The following is a 24,853-nucleotide window of genomic DNA, read 5'->3' on the forward strand; positions in this document are numbered from 1 at the left end:
CCTTCGCCCCTGCTGAATGGATCATTAGTGCAGCTAATGGCCCAGACAATAAATGGCGGGACCACGCCTACAATTTGAATTTGAATATGAATTGAAATGGCAGGGAGTCGAAGTCGCAGTTGATGCCGAAGTCAAAGTGGCAGTAGAAGGAGGAGGAGGAGGAGGAGCAGCAGGAGGGAATATATATGGGTGGTATTCGAGGGATAACCACGAACAGACGCCGCTGGCATTTCCGGCCAAGAAGGCGGCGCCAGGGCCAAGACATAAAACGGATTTATTAGGTCATTGCTGGTTTCGGCCCAAGTGGGAGGCAGAAAGCCAGAACGGCAGCCAGAGGAAAACCCCGATACAGGGCAAGGGCTGAGGGAAATGAAGTGAAGACATGCGAGGAGCAAGCAAATTTTGGGGCGTGGAGTCTCATTATTTTGGCTAATAATTTTTGCAAAATGCCAAACAACTTTGTGCTGACACTGAAAATGTTATTTTGTAAATTGAAAATGGAAAAACAACAAGAATTGATGTATGAAAATGGCCAGAGGGGGGTTTGCTTTCATTTCGGTGTCAATGGACCCGAAAATCAGGCAAGTCCAAAAATTTATTGGCCCAGCCATAAAGTTTCATTAAATGGAACGAAATTTGAAAGATGAAACCAATTTTAAATACTCGTAACTTGCCTAAATAAAGTACATCTCAAAGGAGCTCTAGAGACCACAAAAAGGGACCCTTTCGCATTCCGTGTCTTGCAATTGTGATGCCCGGCGGGGGCCTGTGGCCATGATTACCAATCAAATGCCAACTGAAACCAAGCAAACTATTTACCCAAAGCTCAATTGCAGAGCACACACAGCGAGGAGTTCGCTTCGGGGTACTTAAACCCCTACTTATAAGCCCTGCTCAGGCTCAGCCTCGGTCCCGGTCTCAGTCTCGGTCTCCGTCTCTCTTCTTACTTCATTTTCCCCGAGCTTTTTCCTCTTGCCACGCCTGAAATAGCAGAAAAATGGTTGCCTCTTTCATCAGCTGCGTGGTTCGCATTACTCGACGTCTGTCCGTCTGTCAGTCTGTCAGTCTGCCAGTCGTCTGTCAGTCTTTCAGTCCTTCTGTCTGAGTCTATAATTGAGGCGCTTACTTAAAGGGAAACCGGAGCGGAGGAGCGCCAGGAGTTAGCAATCAAAGACAGAAAAATGGGAGATAGAGTGGGAGAAGTGCAACTGAAATAACAGCCCAGGGACACTGCCTGGCACAAGGTGCATACAGCAGCGTGCAGCGTGCAACGTGCAACGTGCAACAGCAGCATGCTTCAGCAGCCAAAGATAAGCATCCCACAAGCAGAAGCAGAAACAAAATGAGATATAGGAGAGATGCAATGAACTAAAGCAAACACAAACCAGTGAAAATATGCCACGAAGCAGTAGCAGCAGCAGCAGAAGCAGCATCCGAGGCATGAGGCATGAGGCAGTGGCAGGAGTGTAATGAAAATGTTGCAATAAATTGCTTGGCAACCAAGGTAGAAATTAATTGGATAAATATTTCAGTTATGCGCTGCCCAGCATTGCCCTTTGAGAAAGTTAATTACTAGTAGTCTCTGGTTGCGAAATATTCCCTTTCTAACCCTTTCGCCCACCACCTCGCTCTCTTTCTCTGAAATCACGCATACGCCATGGCCGCATCCTTAGACTTAAACTTTATGCAGAAATGAAATTTTTGCAGTTTTTTCTCCTGCTTCCTGTCAGATCTCCTGCCTGCCTGTCTGTCGCTGATAAAAATCAATTTAAAACGCGAAAAAGCAGACTCCAAGCTCCAAAGAGTCTCCCTGCTGCACTTACAATCAAATATTTATCTTATCATTGGGCAAAACCCTTACCATTTTCTGGTCTTTTGCCAACAAATTCTCACATATCCGCCAAGCAGAAAATTCCAAATTTGAATTGCAAATTTGATAAGCAGCAAAACACGGAAAACAGAAACGAAAAGAAGAGCTGCTCATATGCCTGGTTAGGCACAGGCCAGATCTCTCTCTCTCTCTCTCTCTCTGGGCTGACTCTGACCTTTTTCTAGCTGGCATTTAAATGTCAAAAACTGGCAGTCGAAAAGCCAAATTAAATCTTTATTTCTTGGTGAATTCTGTGGCAGTAGTATTCTGTTTCGGGGATGTGTCAACATGTCTTTTGCGGGTCTCAATTGCAAAATTGATTGGGACATTGCGCATACGTATACGACGCCCGTTGAGCGTTGAGCGCTGAGCACACGTGCCACGTTATTTAATGCATTTTTCAACTAACATTGACTTCGATTAGCTTGCTGAAAAATTCATTAAAAACTTTTAGCTGCCAAGACAGCCAGCAGGCAGCCGGCAGCCAGCAGCCAGCAGCCAGCCGAGGCCAGTCGCAGTCGCTGTCTGGCAGGCAGGTTGAATATTTTATAAACTGTCGTTAGTGAACGCCCCCACTCCTTCTGCCACCTTCCGCAACCTTTTGCTGCTCTGCAGAGCACACAATTTGTTGCAACAGTCAAGGAAGCAAGCAAGCAGGAAAAAAGACGAGCAAAATATAAGGTAAACGTGCTGCAACAAAAAAATCAGTGGGATCACGGCTTCCAGTAACCTCTGCCCGCCTGCCTGCCTGCTTGGCAGGAACTCCCCTGCTGCAGTCCGCCAGTTGCTGGCCAAGATTGAAGCAAAGTCTGGGAAATGGATGCCCGTGTTGATGGCGACGTCTGAGCCCAGAGGGGCCGAGGAGGTGGAAGCTGGAGCTTCTGCAGCAGCAACTAATAGACAGGGACGTGGACGTGGACGTGGACGTGGCTGTTTGGGATCTTGGTCCAAGATGGATGACAAAATGTTTGGCCAAAGTATTTATGGTGCAGGGCAGGAGGAGAGACAGAGAGAGATTGCAGTCCAGGGGGGGAGGGGCAGAGGTCACCCGGGTTGCAGAGTTGTCAGGTGCAAACGTGAGTCCGCTTAGAAAATTGCCAATGTGGAAATCAATTTCATCAATTTTCTCTTGCTTTTCTTCGCATCTCCCACTGGGCCATGGCCTTAGTGTGTGTGTGTGTGTGTGTGTGTGTGTGTTTTGTGGCAGAGAGCGAGAGAGAAGAATGGAGTTGCCACGGTAGTTTTTCAACATAGAAGCGCATCAAATCGGTTGGGGTTTGCAGTTTGAATGATTTTTGATGGTGCACTTAGAAGCTTATGTAACTGGAACTTTGATGGGATCACAGGAGAAGCTTTTCACAGGCTAAGAGAGTTTTCCGATATGGAAAACCTCTTCCTATTGAGATAGAACCTCATCCGGTGTGATTTCGTTGGATCTTTCTTTCCCTTTCAAAGTACAATCATAACAGCCGCACAATTTGTCACACATATCTCCAAGGTATGCCCCGACTCCATACTTAATCATTCCGAGCCAACAAATTCCGTTCTACTGGTTGCCCTCCCGACGGCTGATTGAAAATAAGGAAATTGTTAAATGGATTTCGGCTGCGAGAAGGCTCCTGCCTCCAGTGCCTTTTGGGGGGAACATCAAAGGTGGGGCCAAATCTTTTCCAGCAGACTGAAATTGTGTCTTAAGCTCGACTCAACATGCATTAGCAACATGCTAGGCCTTCGGAGTGTGAGGGGGTCAGGAGGGAGGCCCAGCCCTCTGACGGGAGAGCCAAACAAAAGCCGCTTTTGCTGTTGCTGTTGAATACAGGAAAACACTGAGAGAAGAAAAGCGAACGGCACAGAAAAAAAAGGAAAACAAAGCCGTTACACATGTGTCAAGGTAATAACGTTGCTAGGGCCTGAACCGGGAATTGCTGGCATCCCCAGGCCCCAGTCCCCAATGCCTATTCCCCAGTCCCATAGCTACACGAGGATCTCCGCCCCCTCCGGGTGTGTGTGTCTGTCTCTGTCTGTCTGTCGACAGGTGTGCAGAATTTCCAGCTGAATCTCGGCCAGCTTTGGTATGGCCCTAAACCAAAGCCGCTCCCTTTCCATTCCCATTCCCATTCCCATTCCCTTAGTGTCACATTTTTAGCCCTTTCATACGTGCCCAGACAAAGGCGAAAGGGTCAACACTATTTCGGGGCATTACGAGGCGGTTCTAGTTGTACGCCCGCCCCCTCCCGGTGGGGTTATCTCCTCCGCTGTATCCCACCTCTCTGTTCCTGCTCGAGCTGCTGTTGAGCTTTACTTTTGGCGCATGTTATTGGCCAGACAAAAGCTGTGTAAATAGCAACAAAATCCCAGGTATTCTCCATTTTTCCTCCAAATCGCCTTTGCCCTGCTTCGAGATTTCTCGGAGGCCCAGAGCCAAGGAGTTTATAAATAGAAATTAAATGGAAGTAGAGCCTCGGCTGGCTCTAAAGTCTGTTTGAAAGATTACACAGTCCGAAGGAGCGTAAGCAAGAGAATAATTTGTAAATTGATGCCTAAAACATGGGATATCCTTTGCAGACACAAAATATTCCCTACATTTCTGGCAAAACGAATTCCAATCAAATTCGAAAACCCACTCGATTATGCAACAATTTGGGGGTCAGGCCCACCTGGCACCGACTACAATTAAATCGACACAAGGGACAGCACTGGGCCTGGACCTGGGCCTGGGACTGGGGCTGAGGGACAGGGCAACATTTTTAATTGAAAATATTTGCCACTTTGGCACTGCCATTGACCGCAAACACCCTGTCCGTAAACTGCAATTCGAGCTCCAGCATACAAATTTCCACATCGAAAACGAGACGAGAAGAGACAAATAAATGAACAGAAAACAGAAATAAATGCAAAGCCGAATGTCTTCGGGGGCTGGGGCGGCGGGATGGGGATGGCTGACGGGCCTTTCAGGCACAGTTTATTGATTGCGCATTTAAATATTTTATTGCATTCTCCGGAAAACCAAACTAAGTTGCAAATGGATGTCCAAATATTTTAACATATTCTATGGCATCCCCCCACGCCTACCTCCCCTCTGCAGCCACTCCTTTCAGGGTTTCTTATGGGGCAAGGTGTCAACTTGTTTTTGTCAGATATTTGAGGCAATAATTTGTTGCATTCTGCTCTCTGGGTTGCCTCAGCATTCAGTGCTTAATTAAAATTCCCATTCAGTGGCTAAATGCAATTTCCATCTTCTGTTGCAGGTATTTCTCTACTGGGTTCTTTTTTCCGGTGAAATTTGTTCTATTTGGCAAAGTAATCAAATTATGTTGCATAGGAAATTCTGCAAATTGTTTTTATTGTTTGCCGAAAATTCCTTTTTTTAAATGAGAAAAATCGCAAAATGTATCTTACACTGAAAAATCCCAATAATGTTGCAAAAGTTTTTTTTTAGAGAAGAACAAAATGTGGTGCCGTGTTCCCATGGCAATTATGTATACGCCGTGTGGCACACAGGAAGTGGTTGCCCTGTCAAATGTTTGTGAATGTTGGATAAAAATTTTCAAAGCAAAAGTTAGTGAACGAAGGAGTGTCCTTTCGTTCAATTTGAAGAGGCAGAAGAGGTTTCCGCTCCCAAAAAAAACTTAAACCCAAGAGAAACATTCCATATAAAGAACGATGATTTTATGAATTATTCACTTTTATCGGTAGGGATACACATTTTTCTCCACATAAAACTCTACTTTACGTACACGTAGTGCTGAATCATTCGTATATGGCAACCTTTGAAGACTTGCCTTCCCCAACGTGATGGCTTTTAGGCTCCAATCCCAGATTCATTCACTTCAGATTCAATTTTAAGTAATTTACAAAAATAAACACTGACGGCACTTAAGCCTTTTTTGCCACCCCATTCTGGATTCTACAGAAATGCCGAATCCACAGTAATCATTTCCCGGAACGGAACACACATACGCGTACGTGTGTACACATTCTCGCCCATTCTATATGTTATATTGAATCATACACAAAAAGCTAACCTCCTGAATTCAACTAAACCTTTTTGCCAGCCCACACGCGTTGGCTTTAAGGTAGGCGTGGCTCTCGGCCCATTTGCAGACGTGGCAATTAATTAATGCTCATTAGTGGAGCCGAGGGTCCTGACAGGATGAATGAGAGAGTGAGAGAGAGAGAGAGAGAGTAGCATACAGCATACACAGAGGGGCGAAGCATAAAATTTGATAAGCATTTAAGCATGTAACTCTGCACTTCCGCTTTTGGTGGGTGTCTGTCTGTCTGTCTGTATGGGTGTCGTCTGCATGTAAGTGTGTGCGTGTGTGAGAGACAGATAGGCATAAGAGAGACAGTCAACTAATGCACAGGCTGCAATGATTTATTATTAGGTAGCTAAATTATTCACGCGTCCGTCGGGAGGATGGAGGAGCCTCAGCAGTACTAGGGATGCTGGAGAAACGGTAGGGTGGAGAGGGGGGGGGGGAGGGGTGCAAATAAAGATTAATGATGGCATTGCCAGAATTTTTGCACGCCCCCGACCAACCTGTCAGGCCTGTCTATTTAACTGTCTAACCCAGCCCAGAGCCCTCTCTCGTTCTCGCTCGGGCTGTCTCTTGTTTTTGAAAGCTCTCCTTTGTGCAGATTTCCGCATCCATCGCGGAACATACTCATATTACATTACACATACAACACACAAGTCAGCATCGTCATCACCCCCAGCCAACGCCATCACCCCAGCCCCTGCCACTGCCACTGCCACTGCCATCGCCATCGCCATCGCCATCATTGGGAGCGCCATTCAGTTGAGCGTGAAATTTATGCATACGTGTGTAGGTAGCAGGGCTACATATACACATATATAGGTATATATATATATAGTGCACATTGTACAGTGTATATCCATGGGCAAAGCAGCTTCCATCTGGTTTTTCGCAGTTGGTTTTTTGATCCACGATATGTTTCATTTACATTTTTCCCGTGAAAACTCTCTCTCTCTGGCTCGGTATCTCTTGCGCTTCACCTTTGACGTTTTAGTCGCGGTTCATAATTCTCATTAGAGCTGAACCCGGCCAGAGGATAGGGCAGGTCCCTGGCTGGGGCTTGCGGCATTGGTCTGCCAGTGGAAGCTGCTGGTTTTCTGAATATTTGAAAAATTCATTTAAAGATTTTAAAGTTAATTCATTGATGGCGTTGCGAAGCCAGCAAAGCGTAAATGCATATGAGAAATTGTATTAAAATTTATCAAAAATAGATTTATAATGAAAGCCAAAGCTAAGGCAGAAGAGTTCCCTGTCTTTTTGCTGTGACAATCTATCACTTCTGTCTATGAATGCCTGCATTTCTGACAATGATTAATTTCGAAACATTTTGTTTACATTTTGTTGCAATTTCCTTTCATATATCCTTTACATCCTGGTCCTTATTCTAGGCAATTTCCAATTTGTTTGCTTGATAGTTTGGTAGTTCTCCCCTCCCCTGATGCCACATTAAACAATAACAATAATTCATTGAATATTCGAATACGAGTAGGTAAACATAATTGAATATCATTTATGTTTATTACTTGTGGCCGCCCCCAATCGGCCTTTGATTCGAATGCTCATGATATGCTCGAACAATGACTGTCTGGGGAGCGGACTCGGCTCCTCCTGTGCACTGTTTAGTAATCGATGCCTGGAACTGCATTATGCTGCAGCATTCAGCCTACAAATACAATAAATTTCAATTAAAATCGAAAAGTGTTTTCATATCCCCAAACCAACAAACAATAAGTGAGGCAAACATGTTGGCAATTTAGGCCAGGACTTGGACTTGGGCTCTCCATCTCCTTGACAGCAGCTGCCAGACCTGAGCCATGGCTGAGCTTTGTAATTTTAATTAAGTGGGAGAGAGATCAGGAGCAGGACAAGGCCCAAGCCCAGGCCCAGGCCCAAGTCCAGGACTTGGACTCCTTGGAGTGCCCATTAAATATGCAGGCAGCTGGCCGAGCCTGATGATGATGGATAGTGGCAACTGACAGCAGCAGGCCAGGTCAGGATTTGTGGCCAGTGTGATAAGTGCACAGAGCAAAAAAAGAGCATATTTTTGCAGGATTTTGCGGCCTCAATAAGTCATACTCGTACATTTACAATGATATTTCAACACCAAGCATTGCAAATAAAAACTCTCACTTTTACATTGCTTTATGATCATATTTAAATGTACATTATTCGAGAAATGTTGCATCGTTTCTCTGAGTGTGTCTGAAAGGCTAAACCAGTGCTGAAAGATTCTCGGAAATCTTCACGAAAAAGTGCTGCTAAGTAAACTTAATTAAGTGCTTATGAGTTGGTTGCCACAGCAAACATGCATATGACACCACAAGCCAAAGGAAGCACCACTAAAAGACAAAGAGTCCTTTGTTGTTTAGTTCATTTCGAGAGCCAAAAACAGGAGCTAACAAATTTCAACAATAAACTACAAAAATGCATCAACTTCCTGCTGGTTTTGTTGTGCCCTTATAATGAGCTACCTCTCTGCGCCTCTCTTTCAGTTGTTGAACAAATTTCGTAAAGCTTTTTCAGTATGTAATACACTCTCTACACCCTACACCCTGCCACCCTACACAGATGAGACATATTTGATATGCACCGACCTCCAACCCACTGCTGCCACGGCCCAGGCACTGGCACTGGCACTGGCTCTGTTCATATATTTTGTTTGCCTCTTGTTCATTATGTATTTAATTATGCTTTTGTGCATTTTACAACACTCTACCACTCTACACCCACGCATGCTTCCGAACACTAAGCCGCAAAAAAGTTGGACTAGTGGAGAAAAAGTTTCTAGAGCTGCAGCTCCAGCTCCACCTTCAGCCCCTCCTGCTTCTCTTTCCACCTAAATGTCATTAACAATTTCTGCAACGCCCCAACAACTTCAAACTTTACGTGTAAAATAATCAAATTATAGTTTAATATTTAATTAAACATTTGTGAAGCTTAGTAGTGCAGTGCAGGTTACCCCTGCTCCTGCCTCTCCTCTCCTCCTGCACCTGCATCCTGCTTTGTGTCTGTGGCTAGACGGTTTGAGGAGTGTGGGCTTTGGCATATCTCTCATATGTGTACATTAATTATTTTTGAATTAGTATTGGATGGAGCCACTTATTAATGTACAATATAATTACTGGGTGACTGAATCTTCAAGACAATGGTTTGGCATTCATTTTGGTTAATAGACTTAAGACATCTCCAGATGTGTTTCTTTAGAAATTAATTATGCTTTAGAGACTACGATATAAAACAATAATGGCTTTTAAATACTTAATTTAGATTAAAAAGAATATTAAAAAAAGAATTAAAGTACTTAAAGAATTTAAAGTACTGCAAAATTATACCGAAAAAGAGTCGTTTTTAACTACTTATTTTATGTATTCTATTTAAATCATTCTCTGATGACAATGCACATTGAAAGAATTCAACCAAGAATTGTAATTACTGAGATCTTTAGTGCTATAATTGACCTTAGACGTGTTTGAAACCAACGAAAAGATTAAACGGACACACAGTACCAATCTACACACAGTCCCTACGATCCCAACAGCCCACCTTTCAATGCTTTTGCCCCTGCAATCCGTGTGTAATTACATTATGCCCCGCCAGTTTTGGTTATGAATGCAATTTTCCAGCTTCCGCTTTTCCGCTTCGCGGAAAATGTTTTGTGCGGTTTGTGCGTTACATAATTAGTGCGACTAGCGACTGCTTTTGTGCATATTGTGCAGGTGCAGGTGCAGTATTATTCGTGGCAGATCTGGCATATGGCCATTAGGCAAATCAATAAATATTTGATTATAATTGTTGATTTACAATTATTTGGTCGCACGGAATGAATAAACAACAAATTGCCGAGCAATTTGTTCGGCCTAAAAGTACAAATAAATATCAAATAAAATTATTTACGGAAACGACAATTGAAATTGATTTATTTGAAAGCAAATTTGCAACCAAAATCGGATGAAAATTGATGTTTAATTAGTGAAATACCATTTCTGTAAAATACCTTCAGCAAGGAATTCACAGTAAACTCTGGACCCAAATTAGTTAAAGTGGGAAACTATTATGTTGGAAACGGTTTCAATTGCTTTCCCGCTCTGCCAGGCATTTCCCTCTTAGCCTCAGAGATTGGGGGAATTTCCCTTGAAGCATTTTAAAAGATTCATTTGGTTTTGGGTGCCCCGAAGAGTTCCATTCCTTGGCAAGCCATAGACGGCGAGTGTATTCCCCAAAGTAGCTGCCACATGCCACTGCCACTGCCACTCCCTCCACATACAACAGCAATTGCAGATGGCATTATTGGCCTTTGTTTGAGCCATTTTGTTGGCATGGTAGGGTCTCTCATTTGGTTTCGTTGTTTAGCCAATTCAATTATGCACCGTCTGCTTTTGTTTGCTTTTGCTTTTGCTCCACTCCACTCCAACAGGCCCTTCTCCTACTCCAATAAGAATTGCCAGAGCCAGTGCCAGTGCCTGGGCCAGTGCCACTGCAGTGATGCCTATTACACACCTTTATGCACACATTTCTCGGCATTCAGTCACGCATAGGGCTCCCAGTACTCCCCTACGCCTACGTGAGCATTGACGGGGCAGCGAAATGAGTTTATAATAAGAAGAATAATAATAATATGCTGGTGGCATAATGCATAAACATTTTGCCATTTATAAATGCCAGTCCTTACGGCAGGAGAGCAGGAGAGAACGCAGGACATACCGGCAACGACTGGGGCACGTAATGGAAACGAGTTAAAAAGTGTTGGCCCCCCCACACACTCACATAGGGAGAGAGGAACACACACACACATATGCAGTGCATAATTGTGTCTGGGGAAAGGGGAGGCGGTGTGGGGTCTGCGCCTGGGAGGCCTTTACATTTTCCACGTGCTTGGGGTGAAAATGAGTGGCACTAATTTGATATGACATGAAATTAAATTTAAATAATTAAACGAATGCCTTTTGTGCTACTTTTGTTCTACCGTTGCGCTGCGGGCTGTCTGCTTTTCCTAGCCCACTTTTCACATTTTGTTCTCAATTAATTTCGAATCAACACCAGCTCTGGGCCATCCTTAAGGGTTGATTAAGGAATTACATTAGTTATTGATGAAAACCGAGCTTGAAACAGTGGAAACTGTGTGCGTCTTAAACGCCTTCGCCCGATTAAATATAAATCCCATTGAACTATCGCCCGAAACGAGCATCAACCGCAGCAAATCAGCTCGTTTAATTTGAAAGCATTACGATATGTATCCATCGAATGTTGCTCAATGCTTAAATGGCGGCAATGAAAACAATTATGCCTATAATCAACGAGCTGTGTGCGATTATTGCCCCTCGGGGGCTTTGCATACTTTTCCGCGCTCGGTGACAATTTCCAATTAAAACAAAAGCTGGTCGTATTTACTTAATGTGCTTTTCAATATATTTAAACAACTATGACAAGTATGTGGCCATGCATTCCACTCCCCCGAGGATACAGGACACTCACAGACTTCGAGTGAGAAATAGTTAATGAAAAATTTCGAATCAAAACCAATAATTCAATAGAGAGACTTCAGCAAGACAATGGCAATGGGAAGTGAAGTATTGTGCTTGTCAGGCTATAGATTTAATTAATGTTAACACGACGACTTTGACATGCACACAATACAAATAGTTCGAGCCCACACTCACACTCACTCACACACATTCAGAAGGAGGAGGGCGGCATTCATTCCGGCTGCACTTGGCTCTGTGAATGACTGACAAATTGAAATGGTTGCCCGTTTGACTAAGTGACTGACTTTGCCTCAGACTACAATACACTCCATACTTATATATAGAGAGTACTCCTACGCAGCAATGCATTTGTGTGCGAGTGCTCAAGCATTTGCTTAATGTCTATTGTTGTACACACACTTTTGTGTACGCGTATGGATGTGCTATAGTCAGGCGTATGCGTGTGAGAGGTTGTCATGTCTGGGCTATGCAGCTGCCATTTGGTTTGTTGGCACTCTAGTTGACTGGCTGGGTTTATTGTAAACATGTGTGCTAACAACTCCAAACCCCAACGCAGACTGTCGGTCCATCTCTAGACGTTCAAGACAATACCAGAGACACACTGTCTTTACTCTCTGGGCCATTAAATAGTGATTTCGCATGTGAAGTTCTTGTTCCAGAAGTTTAGCAGCAACTAACCGGAAAATCTCTTAAAGTATACCAGATCCATCTACGACTCGTATATGCACTCAATTTAAGCAAAATGTCTAGGAAAAGTAGTTTAGTTAAGTATAAAACAAGCTGGCACACTTTCAACACTAAGTCCATGCAGTGTTGCAAAACATCAACTTGGCGTTGCCACATTATATCCTAATCGAAAGATGATAGCATTTTCCCAAACCCCCAGTAATACGCACTTTAAGCCTGTTCGAAATGTCCTTGTATCTACCACCGACTCCCGACTCCCCTTCGATCCACCAGCCATAAAGCTCCACTCTGCTAATCCGCTGTGATTCGCTTTCATAACTTTATGTGTGTGCCATAAATTGTTCGGCAGAGCCCCTAAATTAATTGCCACTGACTTTTTAATTAACTAAAACTTAATTGTTCTCCCTGTCCCCCCCACTGTCCACCCCACTGTCCCGGTCAGCCGCATCTACCCGCGCCGAAAATTCTGTGTTGCTGCTGTTTTTGTGTTGGCCACGCGCTGGCTTTTGTATTAATAGCTCGTAAATATAAATTTCCAGAAAACAAAAAACTAATTGGTTTATTTGTCTGGCGTATTTGGCATAAAATTCGGTGGCAGCAACAGAAATTTGCACGCTGCATGAGTTTTCGCCCCACAATTAAAGAGAGAGCGGGAAATGCTGGAAAATCCCAGCCAAAAATACATAGCATATGAGTAATGGGGAAAAACTTTAGCCGGTCCGATCGATTTTCGTTTTGCTTTAAATTCCCTTTGGGTCAGATTTTTCATACTGTTTTTTCAATTTCATATTGCGGACTTTTCCGCAGTTTTCCACCAGTTTTCTGCTGATGTCATTGCGAGGCTCGAAAGTTTTACTATTATTGCCGTTCGGTTTTATTGCTGACTAAAGCAAAGTGTGCTGTCATTTATCGATTTTATAGCAACCTCCACTCCACTCCGCTCCACTCCACTCCACTCCGCTCCCCTCCACATCCTCATCACACATCACCCACTCAATGGATGCCGTGCCTTATCGCAGTGCCATATCTATATGGACAACGCCTCTGTTTGATTTGCACGCATTAAACTGTAATCTGGTCAAGGTTTATATTATGGTATTGTTGCTCATGCACATGGTTCTGGCCCTCTGGCTGGATCGTTTCATCTGGCTTTTGTTTATAGTACGAGTATCTCGATGCCAATCCATTTGCCAATTTCCATTCCCCCCATTCGATCTCAATTTTTAATGCGCCACGCAAAACATTTTGATTGATAGTTCGAATTTATGACTCAGCCGAGGAATGCCAATGTACGTGTACGTACACGCGAGATCTGCATAATCTCGGATGAGGGATAGACAGTGCGTGACATGGCTGTAAGTCAAGTAGGTACTCAAGCAAAAACGATTTAAAAATTCTCTTAGATAGGTGCATTGAATGAGGAGAATAGTCATTAGATCTATCTATGGTCGTAGAGAGCTGAAAAATTATAAAAAAAGATTTAACTATCTTATTGATATTGACCCCATTGTATAACATAAAATATACAACTTTAAGCTTAATTGTTTTTTTTATATGATATTCTTTCACAGATTTCTTTCGTATTCAAATGCTATTAGTTCCTTGATATATCTCCCCCTCCCATTTTGCAGCTATCTTGCAGGTAATTTGTTAAAAGTTCTTTTCATGCAATTGTTATACCTTTTTGAAACGAACTGTACTGAATTTTATGGCACAGCCGTTGGGGGCATTGTTTATCTATGAAAATTCTTTGAAGTACTTAGTTTTTCGAACGATCTTCAAGTGAGATCTGAGAGAATTCCAAACCCAAGATATAATTCGGAAAATATATGTATAGAGAATACATTTTTGTGGCGAAACAATAATCATAATCAACATAATCATTTTCCAGCGAATTTTCTCGGATTTCATTCATTTCCTTAACGCATTCATGCCTTATCCAAATTTCAGCTGAAACCCAAACCGCATTGAAAACACACAAATTCCAAGTTATTTTCATCTCGTTTCTTATTGGTTCCTTTTCTTCGCTTCGCTTTCATCTCCCCATTCCATTCCAATTTTTGTGCTATATGTTTCTCTATGTATATTGGACATTGAATCGATCAAAAATACATGCTCTTTTTTGTTGTCACATTTAAAAAAATAATTCCATTACAGTTACAACAATATATGTGTGTGTGTGTTCTGTGTGTCTGTTCTAATGCATAAATGCGAAAATACAGGAAAATTATTATACAAACATATCCTTCTGAGTGTATGTTTGTATGTGTGTGTATGTTTTCTATAAATAAATAATATATAAAGTTGGTTCTCTTCATTCATTCCCCTGAAGTTGTTCTCACTTTGTGTGTGTGTTGCAATAAATATTCTCTTTTTAACATGAATAAAAAATAAATTTCCGCCAACAGTTTTCATACCGGAAAAACAATGCGTCTTCCATTTACAACAGTACATAACATTCATATATATATGTGTGTGTATATATATGTATAAATAGATTCCATATATGTGTAGGTATTTGTGTAGTTAGATGTATATCAACAATTGCCCAGGTAGCAAGTTCTTTAAGAGTAAACGTAATAATAATAATCTATAGATGTATAAATATAAATGGTAATCGTAATAGTTTCCACTCCTCATCACTCTCTTCTCATCATCACTCTCTTCTCATCGCTCTCTCCTCTCATATCATATCATCGTAACAACAACAACTAGGGTTTCACAAATGGCACATACAGTTCAGATCAATAGGCATATAGTAGGTATATATATAGGTAGTATATATGTATAGGATATAGTGTTTAGGTATATAGTTTCTTTGTTTTGTTTTTGTTTTATAGTCCAGCCAGTAGTGTGGCTCGCAGACCTCTTGAAAAACCGAAAGAAAAACAAGTAAAAAGTGCACTCGCTTTTCTCAGCGGGCGTGAAATTTCATTTCGATGCTCGGGAAAAGTGAGTTAACAAAATGGTTTCGGTTTTCGGTTTCAGTTTCCGTTTCGGTTTGTGGACAACAAAATACTCGGTATTATTGCTTTAAGGCGGTGCCAAAAACCCTACGCGAAGGTGGAGGCATCAAATGTGGACCACTTGTTCAAGTATTTCATCATTGTTAACCATTAAAGCATCCTGAGCAGGGTCGCTCCCTCTGCTGCTGCTTGGATGGAGCGCCCAAAAATAACCAAAAAGTCGCGTACAACTTTTTGCACGACCGATCAGTCCTTCTTGTTGAGAAAGTGCAGGACGTAGTGCAGTACCAGATCGTAGCAGTACTTGTACTCGGTCATATTCTCCACGAGCTGCGGCCTGTGACGGCGCACCGTTTTGACGGCCTGAAAGACATCGACCTCCCCGTGCTGGATGACCTGCTCGATGCACGCATTCGCGGCACAGTAGACACCGGCCCGACTGCGACCATCGGGCGAGACAACGCAGACGGGGCCGTAGTCGACCTTGTTCCGCCAGATCTCCACCATGTTCATCAGGTACACCAGGGAGTTCGTGGAGCTGGGCACCTTGTGGCCCATCGGCCAGCAGGTGAGCTGGAACAGCTGAACGGTTCGCGTGGGCGCCTTCACGCCGGCCATCATCTCCGTGAGCGAGACGATCTTCTTGTTGATCTTGAACTCCCACTGCTTGATGTTCGTGTAGCTCTTCGACATTACGTAGTGCACGGAGAACACGGGGCCGTACTTCTCCATCTTGGACTTGTTCGGCCAGAAGGAGGGATACGACTGCGACTGGGAGGGCGGCTGGCACAGCACCACCACCGCGGAGCACTCCTGATCGTATACCAGGGACCAGAACTCTCCCAGAGTGTGCTTCATGGGCCACTCGGTGACGATGTACTCGCGGGGCTTCGTATATCCGTCGACGAACACCGAGTTGATGTAGTCCGTGAAGGCGTTGCCCTGGAAGGAGGTGAGGTATGGCCGGAAGTTGTCCGGCGGCACGCACAGCACGTCCCTGTTCTTCTCTCTGTTGTCGGCGCGATGGCCGCCAGCACAGTCCCCGATGGTGAATCTCGGCGTCTGCTTGCAGATCTGATCGTACTCCATTTGGTACTCGTTCAGCTTGGTCCCGGAATTGCGGCGGGCCTTGGCCTTCAGCCGATCCGAGAGCTCGGAGACGGGGAACCAGGTCTTGCCGCAGATTATGTGCTCCTCCAGGGTGTCGTAGATGAACTTGTACTGCTCCACATTCTCCACGAGACCCTTCCGCGATTGCCTCAGTTTCTTGAGGTAGCCGAAGACATTGAAGCACTCCTCCTCCTCGGCTAGTTCCAGATTGGCATCGATGGACATGTAGACGCCAGAGCGACCGCCGCCATCGCTGCAGTGGACCAGAATGGGTCCCCGCATGTCGTCCTCGTCCTTGATGATGTTACCCACGACCAGGCGCACCCTCCGGCGGAACTCGAGCAGGGCGTTGGAGAAGGGACACGAGTGGGAGTACCATTCCGTGTAGTGGAACTGCAGGATCAGCCGCTCGTCACAGACCTCGCCCTGCTCGTTCTTCTTGTACAGCCGGAAGGTGCGAATGTGGAAGTTGGCCAGCTGCTCCTCCCTCACGATGTTGATGTGAATGTCGCCGTACGTCTCGTGCACCTCCATGTTGGCCGGCCAGTACTGGTGGCACATCACCTTGGCGAAGTCAAAGGTCTTGGTGAGCATCACGATGGCGCTGATGTTCTCCTGCCAGACCATGCGCCAGTAGGCGACCACTGTCTCGAGGACCGGTCCCTGGGTCACAATGTAGGCGTTCGGCTTGAGCAGACTGTCCACATAGGAGGCATTCACATAGTCCGAGTCCTGCAGTCCGCCCACCTTCTCCAGCACCACCCGATTGTAGTCGTATGGAATGCACTTGGGATTCTGGTTCTTCTCCTGGTTGTTCTTCTTCATCGCATGCCGACAGGTGTTCGACTCCACCTTGGCGGCTGTCTGGAACTCCAGCTTGTAGAGCACTGGGAACTTGCGGCGCAGATCGCACAGTTTGAGGAAGTGGCGTATATCGATGGGTCCGTTGGGTATCGTCTTCGAGAGGCTGTTGTTCTCGTCGCGGGCCTCCAGCTTTATCCGCTCGAACGAGAGCAGGCCGCTGTTCAGCATGCTCAGCTTTATCGTGTTCGGTATGGAGACAATGGCGCGGCTCTTTCGCTGCTGCTTCTCGACGTCATCGTACCGTGCAGATGACCTCGACCTGTGCTTGCTCTGCTTCCCCCCTGCACCCCCAGCTCCGCCTGCTGTTGTGGCTGCTGTCATGGCTGCTGCTGCTTGTGCTGCTTCTTCTTCGCAGTTGTTCCCTGTAGAAGCTTCTGCTGCTGCTGCTGCCTCTGACTCTGGTGACGCTGGTGCCCCTGCCTCTTGCCCTGCCACAAGCTGCTGCGTTGTCATCATCAATCACGATGCGGTGGCGAGGGTGTGCGTGGTGGTTCGTATAGGAGGAGGAAGTAGTCGATTAGTCCACTTGGCTCTTCATTTTGTCGGTGTTAGTACGGCTGGGGTTAGTAGTAATCGTTAGCTATTTGTTCACCTTTTCGCAATGCGTTCCCGTTCGAAATACGATAGATATTTGGCCAGCAGGAATTTCGAATTTCGTGGTTGATTTTCTTGTGTGTTTCCTCTGTGTATCGCTTGCTGTGTATTTTGTGTATTCGTTTCGCTTTTATTTTCCTATTCTCTGCTTCCTTCTTTCTGGCTTTTCTCTTTTCTCTGTGGTCGTTCTCCACTACACTTCACAACTGCCACGGAGGTCTAGGTACAATTCTGGCAGCTGCCTCGTTGGGGCGAATTTCGTTCGTCGACTGAACCACAGTCCCCCACAAAGGCACGACCCGAGCCGCATCTCAGCCATCCGATGGCATTTCCACCACACCACGAGCCCCACTCGGAGTGGCATTTTCGGGGCGAAATCCGCCAGCGAGAGAGCCACCAGAGCGGCCAGCGAGCGAGGAGAGTGCGTTTTCACCATGGCCCATGTGACTAACTGTCTGTGGCGCCTCTCGGGTGGGTGGGTGCCAGCGACGGGTATTTTTAGCGAGCGCGGGCGGACACTGTCGTTAAGTGGGGACACAGTGGCACCATAGTGATCATATGCCATGAAATGTCGGCTGCTTAAGGAGTATTTTTCACTATGAATATCCCACAGAACACATTTACATATTTCTTGGTAAAAGATGGCCCCAAAAAAGGGATATAAATATGCTCTCAAGCCTTGATTCGAATGTGACTTCGTGCCTTAAGGAATATTCCTTAAAAATGAGAGCATTTACCATCATCTGGAATTATCTTTTTCTTTCTTTCCTCTTCCAGCACTTATCGTTGATTCTATATCATTATTTATAACTAAATACAAAACATATCTTTCCATGGCATGTCTACCACTTTTCTTGTGCCTGGTCCCACTGTGCCATTCACCTTATAGTATGAATGAAAATTTCGATTTTCCCTTTGCCTGGTCGTTTTACTGGCGCGGCGAAAGATTTCCCATTTCGATTCCACCTCTTGCGCTCTTCCTATCCCTCGCTTTTCTTCGCTCTCTCTTCCCAAATTTAGCCCCTCTCTCGGCGCCTGCGCAGGGGATAGTTTTTCACTTTTCATTTTCGTATTTTGTTCGGCGGCATCTATTGTTTTGGGAATGTGTAATTGTAAATTCCGCAGGTTAAATGAGGAAGTGACGATGAGCTGATTTCGGGGTGGTATTTTCCATATTTAATTGGCATGGCGCTAGTCCAGAAAAACAGATGACAGACGCAAACATCCGAGGAATATATTATTGCTTTTTATGCATAAACAATCAAAATATTCCCCATTTGAGGACGGGAATGGCCTCAGTAAATTTGCATACATTTCCTGCCTCGAATCAACAGCTGCGGCAAATGGTTTGGTTTGTTGTTTTTTGAATTTTGCACTTTTGTTGCTACAAATTGTAGGTTTTCTTTTCGTATTCGTGTGGCTGTGCTTGTGCACATTTTATTTCCGCATGCACTTTGTCTGTCGCTGCGTTTCACTGTAAATAGCATTTGGCACTAGCCCACAGCCAAAGAGGAAGCGGACGGCGGCCAGAGGCCCGTCAAGATGTGCCATGAAGAACACCCAAAAAAAAACCAGAAAAAAGGATCGATCTGTGGTACCGAAAGATAAGATACTCTTTTAGTTATGTCTATCTTTAGTTCTTTGAAAGAATTGTGTTCCTTGGCACAATAATTGGCTCTGTACAGATCGGTGCTCGGATCAGCTATACCCCATCGTAACGTAAAGGGTATGAAAACACACCGTCGGATTGCGTTGTAATCATGTTTGAACATCATCATGACGGGGAAATTTCGAATTTCAAAATAATTACACAGCCAGAGTCTCAGAAGAGAACGGAAATATTGTAATTGCTTGTGCAGGCTGTTGTTGGGTGGAAATTCGGATCAAAATGCGTTTGTCTCGAGTGGCCTTGATGTTTGACAGAATCAAGTTTGATGACCTCCTTCTTTCATGTAGATTGCACAGAATTTTTCGAATGGAAATTCAAGATCAGACACGTCTTTACGGCATATAGACTCCTCTTTCCCCTTGGCTCTCTTCCAATTACTCAATCCCATTTTGTTAGTCATGAAATCGATGCCGGGGAGCTCTCACAAATTCCGTTTAGAGCAATTTATAATATCCATAATGGTTGCAAGTATTCCTCGGCTGGTTGGCCGCAGCTTACGGGCCATTAGTTCTGGTTGGACCACAGAAACCGCTGGATAGTCGTGGTCGTGGGGGCCTAATTTAATATATATGATCCTGTGCTCAGGTCACACGAAAATCCCGCAGCAAAGCCGCCCGCCAATTGTAAACTGTAGTAGGCACCTAATTTGAGAACTGTTGAACCATTTGGAGGGCAGGGCACAAGGCACAAAGCACACGGTGCCACCCACAGCAAGGGCACTTAAGCACATAACTGCCTTGCCATGCCTTGCCCTCCCACCATATTTCCCCTCCTCTCCTCCCCCCACCGACACACTGCACATGTTTATGGCCAGGCTAACAAAGCGTTGACTGTGGTTGACCGTAGTTACAATGAAGTTGAGCGGGGTGCTCGAAAGGACGTATCATCAGCGACCAAATCCCCGTGTAAGCCGGCGACTGACAGAGGAACAGGCCAGAGGACAGAGCACAGAGGACCCACGCAACACACAGGACCCTCTGCGCCAAGGACCGACCGTTCAACTAATTAGCATTAAATCAGGTGTAACAAGAACAAGAGACGAGGAAGAGACTTACCTTCCCGAAGAGGGTGAGTCCGCCATGTTTCATATTGAAGGTCGGTGCGTCCGCATAACTCGAGTCGGCCCAGGGCGTGTGGCAAGTGGAGGTGAGTGTCATGTAGCGCACTCCGATCGCATAGAGAGTGCGTAGAACGGCCAGAGAGCCGCCCAGGGAGTGGCCGCCCTCGACGCCAGTCAGCGAGCAGACCTGTTGGTTCTTGTGGGCATCAATGATGTCTGCAAACGAAAGAAGATGGTACGGAAAGGGATTTAAAATATATTTCTCTCTACACGTATTTATTATGCTGATTGGAAGTGACAGTGTTTCAGCTGGAGTTCTGTGCGGTTTAAAACTTGGCTCTTGCCATAAGTAACATTTGTTGTTTCTGGTTATGGTCTGGTCTGGGATGGTCTGGTCTGTCATTCGCTCGAATGCCCCCATTGAGCACTACTCACAGTGCGGATGCGGTTAGTCTTTGGTGTCAGTCTCCAAGTATCCCAGTATCCCAGTATCCCAGTGGTGCTCCATCTGTCAGTTTATCCTTTCTGATTTGTGGATTCCCAGTCCCAGTCCCAGTCCCAGTGTCCAGTAAAACAAAACATTTCGCTGTGCCATGCAATATTTACGCTTGTCTTGGCCAGAACCAAAACCAGAGGGACAGAGACAGAGACAGAGACAGGGCCCACAAGCAGCTTTGATCTGTTTCTTGACATTCTATTTTGTTGCCAAGGCACTTGTCAAAATACTTGAACATTGTTCGTTCCTCGTCCATTCATTTATTATTGTTTTTAGCCAGCAAAGCTTGAACAATGTTTGCTTAAATTTTGCTACTTGGCCAAGTTCTATGTGTGTGTGTGTGTGTGTATGCTTCGAGTGGAGTGCTGGGCCAAAAACTTTTAATGGCTTCAAATAATAATTTTCCTTTGACATTTTTCCAGAGTTTTTCAAGTGCATCAAAGTGTCGTTGATGAATATGAATATGTTTGGACGGCCTTCTGACCTTTTTCGAATATTAAAGAAACATTTTTGGGTGGGGGGCATTCCATTTAGATACTCGTATCAGCATATCCATTTCGATTTATCTGCAAATAAGTGGGGAAGCTTGTTTTTCTCCAGAGGGACTGGGAGCCCACTCTGGGGGTCGATTATAATTTGTTGCAGGCTATTCAAATCAAGCATTTTGTGTGCCAACCAATTTTGATAACATTTCGAATGTGTCGCACACAAAAGGGAAATCGGGTTAATAAATTTTCCCCACATAACGAACGGGCAAACGGCAAACGGCAAACAGCCCTATTTCCTGTGAGACCCCAAAACGAACTGAGAAACGATAATCGGGAAAGGGGAACGGGCGAAAGGGGGAACGGGGGGACAGGCAATGGCACTCCAAGACACAGGACGCAGGATCCGCTGGCAATAAGCAAATAAGCTCTGCAAAATCAAAAGCAATGGAGGCCAAGGAAACGGGAATTGTGCTCCAATGTTGGCTCTGGCGCTGGTTCTCCATTGTTGCTGGCAAAACCAAATACCTGCCACAAAAACCTGGTCGATGTCGGAAACGTTGTTGCCGTAAAACCCTAAAATATGGAGCAAATAAACAAATGTTCGGGCAGGACCAATACTTAGGGAACGGGACGGTGGGACGGTGGAGAGGAATGATTCCTTCTTGCCATTTCTCTGGGATGCCACTGCTTCCACAGCCATTGCGGCACAGTCAAGGCAACAGAAAGGCAACTCAAAGGCACTAAAATGCGCCACGTGAGCTGAAGTTCAATTCCGGGGCAGGGACTAGGACTCGCTCGCTCGCTCGCTCTTTGGTGCTGCATGTAATTGTCTGTGACTTCGGCCGGAGCGGAGCGGACCGAACCGGAGTTCTGGTGACCAGGGCCGTAATGTATAATAGATGGCCCCAATGTATCGGATGCGAATTGAGGCAATACTCATAGCACACAGAGAGCGGCTCCACTCCTCTCCACCAATACGTTTCAAAATGAAAATCCCAACCAAATGCCACTTGACGCAATAAACCAAAAGCAATGGCAACAGCCACAGCAGCAGCAGCCCCAACAGTAGTGGCAGTGGCAGAAGGAGCTTTACAAAAGGGTAACAATGAAAGGGCAGTGAATGGGAGAGGATAGTGGCAGGTTAGATACCCTGAAGATGCTGAGGAAAAGGACTGAAGAGTTGTAGATGCTGAAGCATTCATTCTGTAAAAGGTAGAGGATTGCATCTACATGAATTATCATGGAATCTATATATCTATACTGCACCTCAAGTAATGTATCTTTCATTATTTTCAATATTTTTCAATATCTATCCATTATACTCGTATCTGTCCATTAGCATAGCAAATATCTCGTCGTATGATCTATTCCATATTTAATGTCGTTTGCCCAATCTGTTTATTATATATTTTCTATCCAAATCATTCTAGCCTTAATATCGTCTGTATATTCTATCGTTTATCATGTTCCCTAGTCCATAATATCTTCACCATAATATCCCCATTCTCTACGACCTCTGCTACTCAATGGATTCCCCATACCCCATTCGGAAAGAGCATTGAAGTGTACAGCTTGATGCGACCAAATACCTCTTTCGATCCTTATTTTTCTTTCTGCTGCAGCAGAATGCAATTTTCTCAATATCCTTTTCTCGGACTCTTGATGGAGAGGGGATGATGGTGGTGTTGGTTATGTTGGTGGAGGAGGAGGTGGAGGTGGAGTGGCAGTGTAAATTGAGGTTTACACTTTTGAAGGTGAAAATTGAAAATTGCAAATAAAAACGATTTTCACATTTGGAGAGTGAGCAAAGCAGAGGAGTGGCGTGTGAAGGAGGGGCGAGTGTGAGTGTGAGTGAGAGGCAGATGTAAAGTAGCAGCAGAGCGCTGGCAGGTGACAGGACAGGAAAGGACACTGCCACTAGGATATACTTCGAGGTGGAGCTTTGTGTCTCGTCTGGGAGACTGTTGTTGGGTTTATGGAGCGCGATTGTAACGCTCATTTGTTTAGTCGAGAGTGGGACCAGTACTTCGACCAGGACTTCAACTCCCGCTCGGACACGGACCAGTTCCAGGACTTGGTTTCGTATTCGGAGTGAGTGACGGGGCACGTCACTCGTCGCGTTGTGTTTCGGTTCGTTAGCTTTGCATTTTTTTACAATCACATTGGCAGGGACCAGCGGCAGCTCCAAGGAAAGGAGTACCCCGGGCAGGGTATGTGTGTGGCAGTGTGGCACGCCCTGCTGCATTTGCTCAATAGTCACTTGGATTCGCATTTTATTTACACGACATGTGAGCGAGGAGGAGCCAGGAGGAGCCAGGGGGAGCCAGGAGGAGGACACACAACAATTTCAACGGAATTTATTTGCAGTAGTTAAAATAAAATGTTGGGTTTTATTTTATTCAACAGCAGCTGGGATTTCAAAGGAAGACCCATGCAGGTTGTTTTGTTTTCCAGCCACTTTTTATTTTCGCACTCTAGTGTACTTTCTTTAGCTCTTGTTCAAAGTCAAAGGACTTTGGTTGATTTCTGTTCTGCTTTTGGGTCTTTGAACTAGAACGAGTTTGTTTTGGGTGCAAAGTCTTCAAAGGGGATGGCATGTGATCAAAAAAAGGTTTTATTTAGCACATATCTGCTCTGGATACTGATAGTGTAGTGGATGGATGTTCTAATTGCCTCAAGTAAATGCAAATTTTGATCAATCATCGGGCATAAGAAATCTGCAGATAAAAAACCAATGCCAATGCTGTCACCCCCTTTCCACTGCCTGGTTTTCACTGCCTTTTTCCACTTCCAGACTTTTCCTTTATCTGTTGGCCATTTTCTCTACCATTCTTTTATGCTTCTCTCCATTGCTCTTCTTTATGGGGTTTTCTTTTTTTTTCCCCCGACTAGTAGAGTCCTCCAATTTTAATCAAATTTATTGCTCAATTTGCCACTTCACTCGCTTCATTCAATCCAATTTCCGTTGCGAGCAAAAAAAAAAAGAAAAAACCGCATCAATTAAGAGAAATTTTTATGCTGACTGCGAAAGAGACATCAGACGTCCCAGAAGATTGGCAAATTGTTCACTTTTCTGTTTGCTGCTCAGTGTTTTTGGGGGAAAGCTGCACATTTTCTTTGGGATCTGCGCACCTTTCATCGGAGGAAAACACATGCAAATGCCATTTCATCCGCTCCGTAATCCATTCGATCCTTTGTAGTACTCCACTCGATTCGCTGTACAATATTTGTTGTGGCTAAAAGTTTTCCTGTTTTATATTTCTTGTTATTTTGTCTTCAGCCATGATTTATTGACATTTCCATTTACGGCTACGTAAATGTTTCAACGCAAATGCCGGAAGCGATTTGTTGGTTATGCTTTCAGTTTTCGTTTTCGTTTGCCTTTCAGTTTTCCTTTGGCCGTTTTCCTGTGCATGCAGCTGCAATACAAAAAATATGGCCAAGACTCGACTCAGACTCGAGTGAAAAATGGCCCAGGCAGAGGCAGGGAGTGCAAATCAAAATGCAAAACGGAAAACAAACAGGG

General features: G+C 44.8%; 2 protein-coding genes across 5 annotated transcripts in view; both read right to left on the reverse strand.

The window, feature by feature from the left end:
• Positions 1-24,853, reverse strand: part of LOC108163224 — a 136,905-nt gene that overhangs the window by 9,125 nt on the left and 102,927 nt on the right. For both annotated transcript variants that reach the window (XM_017298381.2, XM_033393043.1), the window contains one exon: positions 20,339-20,559. In XM_017298381.2, the coding sequence (XP_017153870.1) occupies positions 20,339-20,559 (221 nt within the window). The remainder of the gene's footprint in view (positions 1-20,338; positions 20,560-24,853) is intronic.
• Positions 14,070-17,894, reverse strand: LOC108163226 (receptor-type tyrosine-protein phosphatase kappa). Of its 3 annotated transcripts, none has more exons than XM_033393045.1 (2): positions 17,613-17,740; positions 14,070-17,458 (listed from the first exon to the last, which is right to left on the reverse strand). In XM_033393045.1, the coding sequence occupies exon 2, from the start codon at positions 17,339-17,341 to the stop codon at positions 15,293-15,295; it is 2,049 nt and encodes a 682-aa protein (XP_033248936.1). In that variant the 5' UTR covers positions 17,342-17,458; positions 17,613-17,740; the 3' UTR covers positions 14,070-15,292. The 3 variants fall into 3 exon arrangements, with proteins under 3 accessions (XP_033248936.1, XP_033248935.1, XP_017153871.1); XM_033393044.1 differs by having other exon boundaries at positions 14,070-17,461; XM_017298382.2 differs by having other exon boundaries at positions 14,070-17,894.

Source organism: Drosophila miranda, chromosome 4 (assembly GCF_003369915.1).
Source record: "Drosophila miranda strain MSH22 chromosome 4, D.miranda_PacBio2.1, whole genome shotgun sequence".
Taxonomy (NCBI): Eukaryota; Metazoa; Arthropoda; class Insecta; order Diptera; family Drosophilidae; genus Drosophila; species Drosophila miranda.